At 40.2% G+C, this 14,898-nt stretch overlaps 2 protein-coding genes across 2 annotated transcripts in view; both read left to right on the forward strand.

Moving 5' to 3' along the window:
- Positions 1–45: 45 nt before the first annotated feature.
- si:ch211-69b7.6 (neuroblast differentiation-associated protein AHNAK) lies at positions 46–9,628 on the forward strand (the record flags this gene model as incomplete). Its single annotated transcript, XM_018677537.2, is given in 5 exon segments — positions 46–186; positions 1,912–1,965; positions 2,093–2,210; positions 2,508–2,678; positions 3,034–9,628. Coding segments are annotated over 2 exon segments (6,598 nt in total), but the record flags the coding sequence as incomplete, so codon positions are not given.
- Positions 9,629–11,023: 1,395 nt separating this feature from the next.
- The window catches only part of mrpl4 (mitochondrial ribosomal protein L4), an 8,903-nt gene continuing 5,028 nt past the window's right edge, over positions 11,024–14,898 (forward strand). The window contains 10 exon segments of the mRNA XM_051070373.1: positions 11,024–11,242; positions 12,114–12,195; positions 12,315–12,373; positions 12,375–12,487; positions 13,047–13,098; positions 13,527–13,631; positions 13,633–13,645; positions 13,763–13,869; positions 14,336–14,445; positions 14,589–14,662. Of these exon segments, the coding sequence (XP_050926330.1) occupies positions 11,195–11,242; positions 12,114–12,195; positions 12,315–12,373; positions 12,375–12,487; positions 13,047–13,098; positions 13,527–13,631; positions 13,633–13,645; positions 13,763–13,869; positions 14,336–14,445; positions 14,589–14,662 (763 nt within the window). The 5' untranslated portion in view covers positions 11,024–11,194.

Here is a 14,898-nt window from a genome sequence, read left to right on the forward strand (position 1 = left end):
TGTCTGACAGTTAATAGAGGCGGGACATTTAAGGTGGAACCTGTTTGTCTGCTCCAGGTGAAGTATTGGTCCACCTGACCGGCGCTCCTCTCCTCAGTCACAACCTGCAGAACAAACAGGCATGGACTGATAACTCACTGCGGTGAAAACAACAGAGACTGAAACGCCTGCCTGATGGATCCTGAGGTCAGTTTAATTTATTTATTGTTTTCAGCCGGGGGTTTCATCCTGTACGGTGGACTGGTTCTTAAGGTGGCAGCTTTTGAGTGACAGTGTGTTTCTGGTGCCCTCATCCAGGTAGTCTCTGTCAAGTCTCAGCCTCTGTACTGACAGCCTTTGCTCCTTGTTTTTTACTTTTATCTTCAAGTTACTTTAATCAGCTCTTAGTATGTCAAATCCAACCAGCGACCCATATGCTTCTGTGGCTGCAGTTCAGTTTATTTGTAGAACAAAATAAGTTTTCTCTCACACACACTCAGTCCGTTTTTCTTCCTCCTCTTTTTGCACCTGCTGTTTTGATTTTATTTGACATTTAATGTGCCTGAAATGCACTGATGGTCCACAGTTTTGTGTGTGGACGCTTATGCATCCAGCTCCAACTCACTGCACATTCTCACTTTTATAACTACAGGTATGTGCACTTTGACTCACCTGTAACGTTTAATGTGTAACTTTCAAAGTAGTAAATCAGCCGCGTCCTCTTCTCGGTCCTCCCTCTGAGACATGTGTAACAGGAGCTAAATGCTAAATCCTGATTGATGTTAGTATTTTTTTTTATTTATTTTTTTTATCACACAATAAATGCAAAGTTTGGAGGAAGTATGGTAGTTTTTTCAATCAGGAAACACATGCTACAAAACCACCAAATGATCAAATTTTGTAAACATTAAAACTACATTTTTGTAATATATAGGAGCATTTTGCCAGATTGTATTTAGGGTGTTGTTTAACTCAGCATTATTATTGTTCTCTCTTTCAAAAAATTCCAAAATTCTCATGTGGAGACGTCTTGGTTTATCATTCTCATGTAACATTTTGAACTTGTTTTACAAAAATGCCATTGATATTGCAGTAATTGTTATAGTGTTAATTTAGTCTGTATTCCCTGATCCCACTGTTGATCCCACTGATCATCCGTTGCCATGACAATACACTAATTATTGCGCAACTAATGGAGAAATTCTTAATTTCTCTGCTTTAATACTGAATGAGTTAAATCTAAACTGCTAAGTCACAGATTTACGTGCTGATTTTAATTGTTTTACTTTCACGTGTGGGGTTGTAAAAACAGCAGTTAGGCGGTGATACCGAAGAGTTTCACAGTTTCATTCATCCAGTTCATCTTCTTCACGTCACCTCACTTCACATGATCTTGATACTGTGTCTGGAGTCACTTGGAGGTCTGCCAGCGCTCTGCCACCATCTCTATATTAGAAAGCAGTGGGTGTGGTTACTTGAACTTTGTGTGCTTACAAAAAGGAAACACCCAACAACAGAGCACTTGTTTCGCAGCACTCTTGATAAACCTGTTCGCGGTTTTCTTGCGTTATGATCCAACAGCCCTGAGGCCATAGCTCAAATACCTGAGAGATGCACCTGCTGTCTTACCTGTGTATCACTCATGCAGTAAAATTGACTTCTTCCTGCTCAGTGTGTGAATATTTTTCGCTACTTATTTTTTTTTAATTTTCAGTTGGCCTGTGAATTTCATAATACATAGTATTTATAACTGTAAGTCTAAATGAACTGAGATTAGATGTAAATAACATTAATAAAAAAAAAAAACATTAACATTTTTAAAATAACCTCTAAATAAAAATGTGTAAAATGTAAATTACTTTGAAATAGTGAACTTTTTTGTGCTGTATATCATTTTTCTATAATAACTGAATATTTTATTTTCCTCTGCAGGTTTAGTCAAAGGGAATTTCTCACTGCCACTGTGACAGAAACACAAGGATCATGGTGCGAAAAACATCAACATATTGTTTTAGTTTAGTTAAATATCAGTCCCACGTTGCTTTTTGACAGCTTCTTGGTTTGGAGGAGTACTTCGGTTGTAAACACTTTATTCAAATGTCTTTGCTTGCAGCCGGCTCACCGCAGGGGAAGGAGCCTCTCTGAGGCCCTCACCCTGGAACAATCAGACGAGGGAGGGCTGGTCATTTCCAGCATCAAGAATGCCTCAGCCAATCAGGGTCTGAAGGAAGGTATGTCCCCTGACTTGCTACTCAAGCTATTTTCTGTATGAAAGTGAAACACAGTGTTGTCTAAATTTTTAGTGTTTAAATGGTTCTTCAACACAATAACAAATTCAAGGAAGTCACTGTGCACTGACTCAAATCCAAGTTGTGATGCTTCTACACAAAACCCAGTGCTGAGTTCCCTGGTATCGTTTGTGCCAAGTCCTTCAAATAGAAAAACTGAAAGATTTTTACCCATGACAACATGAAAATGTTCTGGAAAAAGCTGCTGTTTTATGCAGAAACTTGATTTTTCTTTTTCAGGGGATGAACTTTTGGGGGCAACAATCAATTTCGATAAACTTTCAAAAGAGGAGGTGTTAAAAGTACTAAAGCTGATGGAGCCGTTTGATGACAAGGTCCAGGTCCTCACCAGGAGCAACCTGAGCTAAGAGTGTCGGAAACCTGGACCAGTGCGCCAAGAGTCCTGAGATGGTAGGTCTTTTTTAGAGATACCATCAAGTCAAACTGAACTAAGGGATTTTCTCGCACCTTAATGCAGCAGTTGTCTATAACACAACTCAGTTGTTGAAATGTTCTGATGTTCTGCTTTAATGCAAGGTTCCACTACAGCAAAAGTTCTTGTTTGATTTCCTGTAAGTTAAAAGGCATTCATTCTGGAGGCAGTTTTATAATGTTCAACTAAGTGCTTCTTTGTGTTGCAATCTGTATAGATTGTTGTAGAAACATTGTTGGAAAAAAAGATCCCCAGCTCAACTGCCAAAGAACTATTATTTAAAAAAAACGTTGATATTATAGTTACATTACAAGTTGTGTTTTATATTTCTAGATGCTGCAGGATTCCTACAGCAAACTCTACAATGCCAGAATCAAGAGATTTATGAGGGGTGATGTGCCTGGTGCTGAGGAGGGCTATGAGAACGGCGAGCCAACGGTAGCAGGCTCATCCAAGGTCAGCCTAAAACATGACATGGGGTTGCCTCGCCTCGGAGTTGACTTTGGACTTCTGAAAACCAAGAGTCTGAGCAGAGATCTTAATGCTGATTCAGAATCCGAGGATGTACCATTTTCAGCTGGAGACGGCAGCAATCTGAACCTTCCACCATTGGGTCTAGGCTTGGGTGGGGCAGCTCTAAGCGGAGCTCAGGTACCAAGACTGAAAGTTGATGCTAGAAATACACAGCTTGATTCTCCAGACTTCAGACTGTCCGGAACACAACCAGAAGGTCCAAATGCAAATGCTACAGCTGGTATACAAGCACCAAACACTGACTTGACAATGCCAAATCTTGAAAGACCTCATATTGGACTGGAAGGCAAAGCTCCAGAAATAGGAGGCTCAGATGTTAGCACCCCTGAAATGGGGATAAACCTTAATGGGGGAAATATCTCTGGTCCATCCTTTAACACTGGTGTTCCCAAAGTGGGCATTGAAGGAACAAACAGAGACTTCAAAATGCCAAAATTCAAAGTGCCTGACCTAGGTCTGTCTGGACCTTCTTTTAGTGGTCCAGAAGGTGAGATCGAGACACCAGATGTAAGAATCCCAGATGTCAATCTCAAGTATTCCAAGAAACTGAAAAAGCCAGATCTAAATGTGGACAATCTTTCTGGTTACGTAGAATCACCCAAGCTTAGGCTGTCTGGGAGATCCCCTGACTTAGACCTAGAAATGCCAGGTGTGAATGCATCACAACTTGATCTAAATGGACCACATATTGACATGCCTTCAGGTGGAGTCAAAATGTCACTTAACAAACCAAAGATTGACTTTAAATCTCCAGATTTAGATGTGGATGCTCCAAAAGGTAAACTCACTATGCCCAAATTTGGGTTCTCAGGGAAACATGACGCAGATATCAAAACACCTGACCTAAGTCTCAAAACACCAAAGATAAAAGGTGGGATTCATGCATCCGATACAAGTCTACCCAAAGTGGACCTAAAAGGACCAAATTTAGCCATAGGGACTCCATCAGCTAACATTAAAGGGCCATCTGGAAAGTACACGCCTCCTAAGTTTACAATGCCCAAATTTGATTTACCAAACATTAAAGTTCCAGATTTTAATGAAGACTTTCAGGGGCCAGATGTACAGTTGGCTGCACCAGGTCTCAGAGCTGGAATTGGAGACCCAAATATTGACTTAAATGTACCTTCCGCTGACTGGGACATTACAAGCCCATCTGGAAAACTCAAAATGCCAGGCTTTGGGCTGTCTGGGCCTAAAGTTAAAGGCCCTGAATATGAGTTAAAAACTCCAGACATGGATGTATCTGTTCCCAAGTTTAAAGGGGGCATCAGTTTGCCTAACGTTGATCTCAAAGACCCAAAGCTAGACCTCAGTACCCCTGATGTGGATGTTGATATGCCTTCTGGTAAATTTGACATTGATGCTCCCTCTGGCAAGCTTAAAATGCCAAAATTTAAGCTCTTTGGCACATTGCCAAAGAATAAAGATGTGGATATCAATGCAGGGATGAAAACACCTGAATTATCTCTGAAATCCCCAAAAATAAAAGGTATAGATGCTCCTGATGTAAGTGTACCAAACATGGATCTCAAAGCACCAAATTTAGACCTCCATGCCCCAGATGTAAACATTGGATCACCAAAGGGGAAACTCACGATGCCAAAGCTAAAAATGCCCAACTTAGACCTGTCAGGTCCAAAGGGTGCAAACATTAACGTAGATGCATCTTTAAACAGACCAGACCTGCCATCAGGTGGGTTTGATGTAGATTTGTCTAAGCCAGAATTTGACATTGATGCACCTTCACTTGATCTGAAAGGCCCAAGATCAAAACTGAAAATGCCTGATGCCGATATTGGAAGTCCATCAGGAAAATTGAAGATGCCAGGTTTTACAATGCCAGATTTTGATTTGTCAGGGCCAAAGATGAAAGGGCTTGATGGTGAGCTAAAGACTCCAGATTTTGATGTGAATGCCCCTGATATGCATGTTAATGCTCCCTCAGGCAAATTGAAAATGCCTAAATTTAATCTTTCAGGCACATTGCCAAAAGGACCAAATATGGACCTAAATGCAGATCTAAAATCACCGGATTTGAGCCTCAAAGCTCCAAAGATAAAGGGTGGAATCGATGGCCCTGACTTGGACTTACCAGACATGGACCTTAAAACTCCCAAGTTAGATGTAAACACTCCAGATCTCAACATTGGCTCACCCAACGCAAAATTAAATATGCCCAAATTTAAGATGCCCAAATTTGGTTTTCCGGGCCTAAAAGGACCTGAGTTTAAGGGCGATTTAGATGGCCCAGATTTTGATATAAATGCACCCAATGTCAATCTCAAAGGTCCTAAAGCTGATTTAGAAATGCCAGATGTCGATATTGCTGGTCCCTCTCGAAAATTCAAAAAGCCAAACTTCAACATGCCTGATTTTGGGCTGTCAGGTCCAAAGTTAGATGGCCCAAACTTGGACCTCAAATCACCTAACCTAGATATCTCTGGTCCTGACCTCAGTGGTGGTATAAATGCACCAGACATAAACATGCCAAAGGTTGATCTCAAAAGTCCCAAACTGGACCTCAATGCCCCAAATGTCAACTTAGACATGCCATCTGGTAAACTGAAAATGCCAGAGCTTCATGCTCCAGACTGGGATGTTAAGGCTCCCTCAGGCAAATTGAAAATGCCTAAATTTAATCTTTCAGGCACATTGCCAAAAGGACCAAATATGGACCTAAACGCGGATCTTAAGTCACCAGATTTTAATCTGAAAGGTCCAAAGATAAAGGGTGGAGTTGATGGCCCTGACTTGGACTTACCAGACATGGACCTTAAAACTCCCAAGTTAGATGTAAACACTCCAGATCTGAACATTGGTTCACCCAAAGCAAAATTTAAAATGCCCAAATTGAAAATGCCTAAATTTAGCCTTCCAAGCCTAAAAGGACCTGAAATTGATGGAAACTTAGATGGCCCAGATTTTGATATAAATGCACCTAATGTCAATCTCAAAGGTCCCAAAGCGGACTTAGATGTTGATATTGCTGGTCCATCTGGAAAATTTAAAAAGCCAAACTTCAACATGCCTGATTTCGGGCTTTCTGCTCCAAAGATAGATGGCCCAAATTTGGACCTCAAATCACCTAACCTAGATATTTCTGGTCCTGACCTCAGTGGTGGAATAAATGCACCAGACATAAACATGCCAAAGGTTGATCTCAGAAGCCCAAAACTGGACCTCAATGCCCCAAATGTCAACTTAGACATGCCATCTGGTAAACTGAAAATGCCAGAGCTTCATGCTCCAGACTGGGATGTTAAGGCTCCCTCAGGCAAATTGAAAATGCCTAAATTTAATCTTTCAGGCACATTGCCAAAAGGACCAAATATGGACCTAAACGCGGATCTTAAGTCACCAGATTTTAATCTGAAAGGTCCAAAGATAAAGGGTGGAGTTGATGGCCCTGACTTGGACTTACCAGACATGGACCTAAAAGCTCCAAAGTTAGATGTAAACACTCCAGATCTGAACATTGGTTCACCCAAAGCAAAATTTAAAATGCCCAAATTGAAAATGCCTAAATTTAGCCTTCCAAGCCTAAAAGGACCTGAAATTGATGGAAACTTAGATGGCCCAGATTTTGATATAAATGCACCTAATGTCAATCTCAAAGGTCCCAAAGCGGACTTAGATGTTGATATTGCTGGTCCATCTGGAAAATTTAAAAAGCCAAACTTCAACATGCCTGATTTCGGGCTTTCTGCTCCAAAGATAGATGGCCCAAATTTGGACCTCAAATCACCTAACCTAGATATTTCTGGTCCTGACCTCAGTGGTGGAATAAATGCACCAGACATAAACATGCCAAAGGTTGATCTCAGAAGCCCAAAACTGGACCTCAATGCCCCAAATGTCAACTTAGACATGCCATCTGGTAAACTGAAAATGCCAGAGCTTCATGCTCCAGACTGGGATGTTAAGGCTCCCTCAGGCAAATTGAAAATGCCTAAATTTAATCTTTCAGGCACATTGCCAAAAGGACCAAATATGGACCTAAACGCAGATCTTAAGTCACCAGATTTTAATCTGAAAGGTCCAAAGATAAAGGGTGGAGTTGATGGCCCTGACTTGGACTTACCAGACATGGACCTTAAAACTCCCAAGTTAGATGTTAACACTCCAGATCTGAACATTGGTTCACCCAAAGCAAAATTTAAAATGCCCAAATTGAAAATGCCTAAATTCAGCCTCCCAAGCCTAAAAGGACCTGAAATTGATGGAAACTTAGATGGCCCGGATTTTGATATAAATGCACCTAATGTCAATCTCAAAGGTCCCAAAGCGGACTTAGATGTTGATATTGCTGGTCCATCTGGAAAATTCAAAAAGCCAAACTTCAACATGCCTGATTTCGGGCTTTCTGCTCCAAAGATAGATGGCCCAAACTTGGACCTCAAATCACCTAACCTAGATATTTCTGGTCCTGACCTCAGTGGTGGAATAAATGCACCAGACATAAACATGCCCAAGGTTGATCTCAAAAGCCCCAAGCTGGACCTCAATGCCCCAAATGTCAATTTAGACATGCCATCTGGTAAACTGAAAATGCCAGAGCTTCATGCTCCGGACTGGGATGTTAAAGCTCCTTCAGGCAAATTGAAAATGCCTAAATTTAATCTTTCAGGCACATTGCCAAAAGGACCAAATATGGACCTAAACGCAGATCTTAAGTCACCAGATTTTAATCTGAAAGGTCCAAAGATAAAGGGTGGAATTGATGCCCCTGACTTGGACTTACCAAACATGGACCTTAAAGCTCCAAAGTTAGATGTTAACACTCCAAATGTCAACATTGGCTCACCCAAAGCAAAATTTAGAATGCCCAAATTGAAAATGCCTCAAGTCAATCTACCAAGCCTAAGAGGTCCTGACATTGATGGCAATTTAGATGGCCCAGACATTGACATCAATGCCCCCAACATCAACCTCAAAGGGTCCAGACCTGGCTTTGAAGTGCCAGATGTTGATTTTGGCAGCCCATCTGGAAAAATGAAAAAGCCACATTTGAAAATACCTGATGTAGGATTCTCAGGTCCAAAGTTAGATGGCCCAGATTTTGACTTGAAGTCACCACATCTTAATGCCAAGCTACCGAAAGGGCCAAATTTGAACATAAACTCAAACCTAAAAACTCCAGATTTGAGTCTCAAAGCTCCAAAGGTTAGAGGTGGAATCAATGCCCCAAACTTGGACTTGCCAAATGTGGATCTTAAAGCTCCAAAGTTAGATCTGAACACTCCAGATGTCGACATTGGTTTGCCTGATGCAAAGCTCAAAAAGCCCAAAATCAAAATGCCAAAAGGGCCCAACTTTGATATAAATGGAGATCTACAGGGACCTGACCTAAATATTCCCAATGTGGATATTAATGGCCCTAAAGGAAAATTAAAAATGCCAAGTTTAAACACACCAGACCTCAGTCTCTCTGGACCTAAGGCAAAAATACCAGACATGAATCTCTCAGCACCCAAACTGAAAGGCCCTGGTATAAGTGCACCAGATGTAAATTTGCCTGATGCCAGTTTCAAAGGTCCCAAGCTAGACCTCAATGCCAAACAGCCTGATCTAGGAATAAATGCTAACATGGGCCGACCTGACATGAACTTTACTGCACCTCAAGTCAAAGGAGGAATAAGAGGTCCAGACTTTGACATGAATGTCCCATCTGGAAACATCCAGGGTCCTCAGACTGATCTTGATGTTGACAGAAAATTCAAACTCCCGTCTTTTAAGCTGCCTCAGTTTGGAAGCCCAGATCTGAATGGGGCAGGGTCAGATATTGACTTTGGTGCATCTTTGAGACCATCAAATTTGGATTTTTCTCCTCCAAATGCAAAAATGAATGTAAAACCACCAGAGTTGAGGGGGAATATAACAGGTCCAAAGGTTAGTGCGCCGAATATGGACCTCAACATGCCTAAAGTGGCAATGCGGAGTCCGCAGATGCATCTCAAATCTCCAGATCTTAACATTGATGATCCTTCACTAAATTTCAGAGGACCTTCTTATAAGAATCGCAAATCAGACATGACAGGTATGAACATGAAAATGCCTGGTCTGGACTTAGATGGAGATGTCACACTTCGTCACACTGATGGAAAGTCAGATAGGGGCAAAGTAAGGTCCAGCTACCCGGTGGTGGATGGTGGTTTTGGCCACCATGCTGATTTCAACCGTTTAGATCTCAACATTGATGATTTCACAGGAAAAGATCATGTGCTCAGAGCCAGAGGTTCAAAACCAGGCTTCCAGGCATCTCATAACCATGGACAGGTGATAGCCCCGTCAGGTGTTAATACTGACATGAGGGACCCCAGACACACCAGAAGAGTCCCAGCTGGTGATTTATATTCAAAGCACCTGAGAACAGTGCAGCCTGTACCTAATCAAAGAATAATGCAATCTGTACCTAATCAGAGAATGATGCAGCCTGTACCTACTCCACGTTTGACACATTCCTCTCAAGATCCAAGAATAAGAGTACCTGACGGTTCAGACGGATACTTCGTCACTGTTTTTCCCACTCAAACACAAAATCAAAACCCATCACAACGCAAATATAACACACTTGGAGGGCTTGACTTTCATTCAGGAAACATGGACCTTGAAGTTCCAGACGGAAATGACCTAAAAGGGTCGACATTCTTTTTCTCCAACCTTGTCTAGATTTCAGATGACTCATGTTTCCACAAGCGATATCATGTTTTTTTGTATTGGGTTTATTTATTGTGAGTTAAGTTTTTGTATGATTTATGGTTTTTACAACATGTATGACTTTCTGCCTCATTTATTTTATTTTTTGTATATAAAGTTCCTCTTGTAGCTTTGTAAAGATATAGATTATATTAAGATGAAGCATTCTTGCACTTGTTTTATATGTAAATTCAAACGTTTTTCACATTTTGTAATAATAAGTGTTTATGCTAAACAATACTTCTTTGAAAATTAGGTTTGTATAGACATTAACAGTAAACATTATGATTTTGTTATGGAACCCAAAGCATAAAAAATCTCCAAACTTTCTTTCTTTACTATTGATGTTGAAACTTAAGGAGGAAATTTGTAGATTGTAAGGATATAATAGGTTTGATTATTAAAGGATGGAAATTGTGTTGTTCTATATTATCAACTGATTTTGATAAACTGATAAACTGATAAACTTTTGTATATTTTTCTATATATCTATATTGTTCATTTGCTCTTTTGAAAAGCCCACTTTATTTTATATTCATTGGGGAAGTATATAATGGAGTTTATATAAGTATTATAGCCATTTTTCTTACATTTTTGAGCACTAATGTAATGACATAATAATGAAACTATTTAAGTATTGCTATACAGTGTATATCCTTTTTAAAGGTTGCCATGAAGCAATTAAAGTTTGTTACAGTGTACTCATCATCCTTCACATTGTCATACTGGACCAGAAATGTTGAATAGATAAATAAAAAGAAGAAAAACACAGTAGAATATTTAAAACATTTGTTTTCTTGCTCATATCATGCAGTTTTATTGAAGAAAGATGATGTAGAAGTGGTTTTTATCAAGTTTACATTTGTGTAAATATGTATGTTTCTGTAGTTAGAGCAAATATTTTAAATAAAATTTGCCATTTCGTACAAAATTTTTTATGTGTCGACTTTTCAAAAACAGATGATTTTAAAAAAATATATGAAATTCTTCAAACGCACACAATACCAGTCAATAATCCAAATTATTATTTTTTTTTCCCAAGGACTTCCGGGAGCTTCATCAACTCCAACCACGAGATGGCGCGTCTGTTTCTGCGACGTCATAGACATGCGCCAGCACGCCAGCGCGACCTTCCTTGCATCGAACAGTGAGGGACAGAAACAGTGACAGAAACGCGGCCTTACTCCGTTTATAATGTTTATTTCCAAATGATTTCAGAGCAGATTAAGTTCGTGTGACTGCGGAATAAAACCGAACCAAGATGCTTCGTTTCTCTCTGGTCGTTTGTGGCAGAGGAGTCGCTAAACGGGTGAGTAACGTTACCGACGATTCACATGGTCACATACAGAATAATGTTGATGTTAATTAGCGATAACGACACAAACCTGTGCGGTTTGATGTAGAGTCCTGAGGCAGCTGTTGGAGTTACAGACAGGTGTTGATCTTATCTTGAAATCCACAGACATTTAATAATGATACGCTTTGCAGGAGCGAGCACAGACAGAAGGAACAAGATTCAACTTTGTATTAGACACATTAAAAGAGGAAACCTTCAGGATAATACAAAAACATAATCCTGTAAATCACTTTGTAACTTTAAGTAAAGGTCATATGAAAATTAACTTTTCTGATATTATAATTTAGATAAATAACTAGAAACGGAGAGAAAAACCCAATTTCAGGTGAAAATATGCCGAATAAATAGTCTAATATTTTATGACCAATAAAATATGTTGCCAAGATAACTGAATACTATTAGTATTAGTAGGTGTAAGTCTCTGACGACATTATGGAGCTGTTATATTATCCACAAACATCGCTATATGTCACTACCAGACTCCATTGACAAAAACAGGAATTTTACAGAGCAGAACACAGGAGCTGCTGGAATACCACTGCCTCCACCTGTTAGTGTGTTTGTGTTACTGTGTGACTCTCAGTGGTGGAAGAAGTAATCAGATACTTTACATTAGTAAAAGTACCACATAATAACACAAACACACTAACAGATTGAGGCAGTGGTTGATGGAGGCTGCTCTGTAAAATTCCTGTTTTTGTCAATGGAGTCTGGTAGTGATTATTTATGTGCAACAGCTTATAGACTGAACTGTACACTTATAATAATTATTTTCTGTTGTACTGAAGCTGCTCCACTAACTCCTGAGTTTCTTCCTCCTCAGTTTTCCTCGTCGTTCTCCAGTCAGAGCGCTCTGCCTCCAAATTTACTGCTGCCCACCAACCTCGTGGATCCCTCCAGATTAAGTGAGTCTGAAACCTGTGGCTTCAGTGAAATTGGATTAACATGACACTGGAATGATTTCTCTGCTCGTAAATTTATATTTTAACACTGCTGACTGGTGTTCTGTCTCCTCCTCCTGCAGAGCGTCCTCCTCCTCCTGCAGACTGCTCCCTGCCTCTCCTCAGGAAGTGTGATGCCTGTTGTTCCTGCTCACCTGAGCCCCGTCCAGACGTGGGTGGAGACTCTGGAGAAGACGGACAGCGAGCCACTGGGTTTGGCTCAGCTCCACCCCGACGTCTTTGCAGTGCCTCCGAGGTAAAGTGGAGTTTTCATGCAAACACTAATCAGCTACAGAGACAGAGCTTTTTATTAGAGAGTAAGATCCTTTTAGTTTAACCAGAAACATCACTACCAGACTCCATTGACAAAAACGGGAATTGTGCAGAGCAGAACACAGGAGCTGCTGGAATACCTCTGCCTCCATCTGTTAGTGTGTGTGTGTTATTGTGTGACTTTCAGTGGTGGAGGAAGTAATCAGATCATTTACATTAGTAAAAGTACCACACAGTAACACAGACACACTAACAGATGGAGGCAGTGGTATTCCAGCAGCTCCTGTGTTCTGCTCGGTAAAATTCCATGTTTTTGTCAGTGGAGTCTGGTAGTGATATAACAGCTGTTTCTGAGCCTGTTGGTGGCAAAAACGAGCACTTTAGTGGATGTACTTTGATGTGGTCAATTGCCCATTGGATTACATTAATTTTTTTCTTTGATAATGCTCAGCCACTGTCTGCAAGAACTCGCAGCCCGCTGAACACCATCTGAATCTGTATGAATCCTGGGTTAATCGGTTGTTTGTTTTCTCTCCTCTCAGGCTCGATATCCTCTATGACGTTGAAAGATGGCAGAGAAATTACAAACGAATCGTAAGTAACAGACTTACTTTGAAATATTTGTTCCGTACGTTGTGAGATGGCTCCATGTTTGCTGTGAGATGAATTGTGGACACCTCCAGGCTTCAACTTTAACTACATGTACACAACTTCAGACATTTATTTTCTGAGTAGACGTCACACATCATGGCATTTATAGCCTTATAGCAATTTACTGTTGTGCTGATGTTTGACCTTGCCTGTGTGTAGTAATCTCCCACTAAACTCTTTGGACTTCCACTAGTGATATTACATTGTAGGAGAAACATGTTTAAAGGCTCCATCTGTGGATGAAACCCAACCAGATTTAAAGGAATAATCTGTAATTTCATAAATGTCTCTGATATATTTTACAGTTTGTTTTTGAAACCAGGAGGAGATCAGGGTTTGTAGGTTTGATAATGGTTGTCTTCATCTCTCAGAGCCACGCCAGCACAAAGGTCAGGTCAGAGGTCAGAGGTGGAGGCAGGAAACCATGGCGACAGAAGGGAAGTGGAAGAGCTCGTCATGGAAGCATCCGATCACCGAATATGGAGAGGAGGTGATTGATTTTTTTTGCTTTTATTGTGAAATGTTGTTGAACACCTGTGTTTGTTTGTGTGTGGAGAATTTCTCAGGTGTGAAATCAGAGTCTGACAGGTGATGTGTTTTCTCTCAGGTGGGGTGTCTCATGGACCCAGAGGGCCGACCAGTTACTACTACATGTTACCCATGAAAGTTCGAGTGCAGGGACTCAAAGTGGCGCTGAGCTCCAAGATGGCTCAGGTAAGTGACACGTGTTCGATCAAGCTAAGAATTTAAGGTCTTTGTCTCTAGTTTGATGCACTGGAGTTTTGACACACTGAATCTTTTTCTGAATTTTATAGACTGCTTTTTATAATTTAAAAAAAAAATCTTTAGTTTTAAACTCAACATTTTAGGGCCGCAGCTGTTATTTTCATCACTAATCATTTTCTCAATTTAATAGATTTCATTTTTTATTCTAAAATGTAAAAAATAGTCCCATTACAACTTGATCAGAGCCAAAGATGATGCCTTCAAATGTTTGGTTTTGTCTGACCAACCATCCAAAATCTGAAGATTTATTATCATTTATGACGAGGAAGAGGAAAAAGATTTCACATCTGAGAGGCTAGAGAGAACCAGAGAATGTTAACATTTTTTATTTTAAAAATAATAATTCCAGATCAATTCTCAACATCTGTTTCACTGTTCCCTATTTACTTTCCAGGACTACCTTCACATTGTGGACTCCCTTAACATCCCCACACCGGACTCTCAGTACCTCCTGGACCTCATCAGACACAGACACTGGGGAGAGTCTGTGTTAATAGTTGATGTGTGAGTATCATTTACCAAAGCTCCTGTATAACTTAGCAAACTGTTTATTTTGAAATAAACACAAGGAGGTATTCTCCAGTGACAGGTCCTGACATATCCTGACCAGTTTGCTCTGTACTTGTGTCTTTTTTTGTTCCTTTTAGATGTGAGGAGTTTCCTGAAAACATTCTTGAGGCCACAGCGGATTTAAAGACGGTGAACATCATCCCAGCCATTGGTGAGTGAGCATTCAGCATCGTCACATCTAAAAGTTGATGAAACAAATCTTTCATAGTAATGATGCAGAGCAAATGTCAACCAGTGGTCAAAAAATTTCATAGTATAGTATGGCGTCAAAAATGGTCCAAAAATGTCATAGTATAGTATGGCGTCAAAAATGGTCAAAAAATGTCATAGTATAGTATGGCAGTCAAAAATTGTCAAAAAATGTCATAGTATAGTATGGCATAAAAA

This window comes from Lates calcarifer, linkage group LG5, assembly GCF_001640805.2.
Source record: "Lates calcarifer isolate ASB-BC8 linkage group LG5, TLL_Latcal_v3, whole genome shotgun sequence".
NCBI classification, from domain to species: Eukaryota; Metazoa; Chordata; class Actinopteri; family Centropomidae; genus Lates; species Lates calcarifer.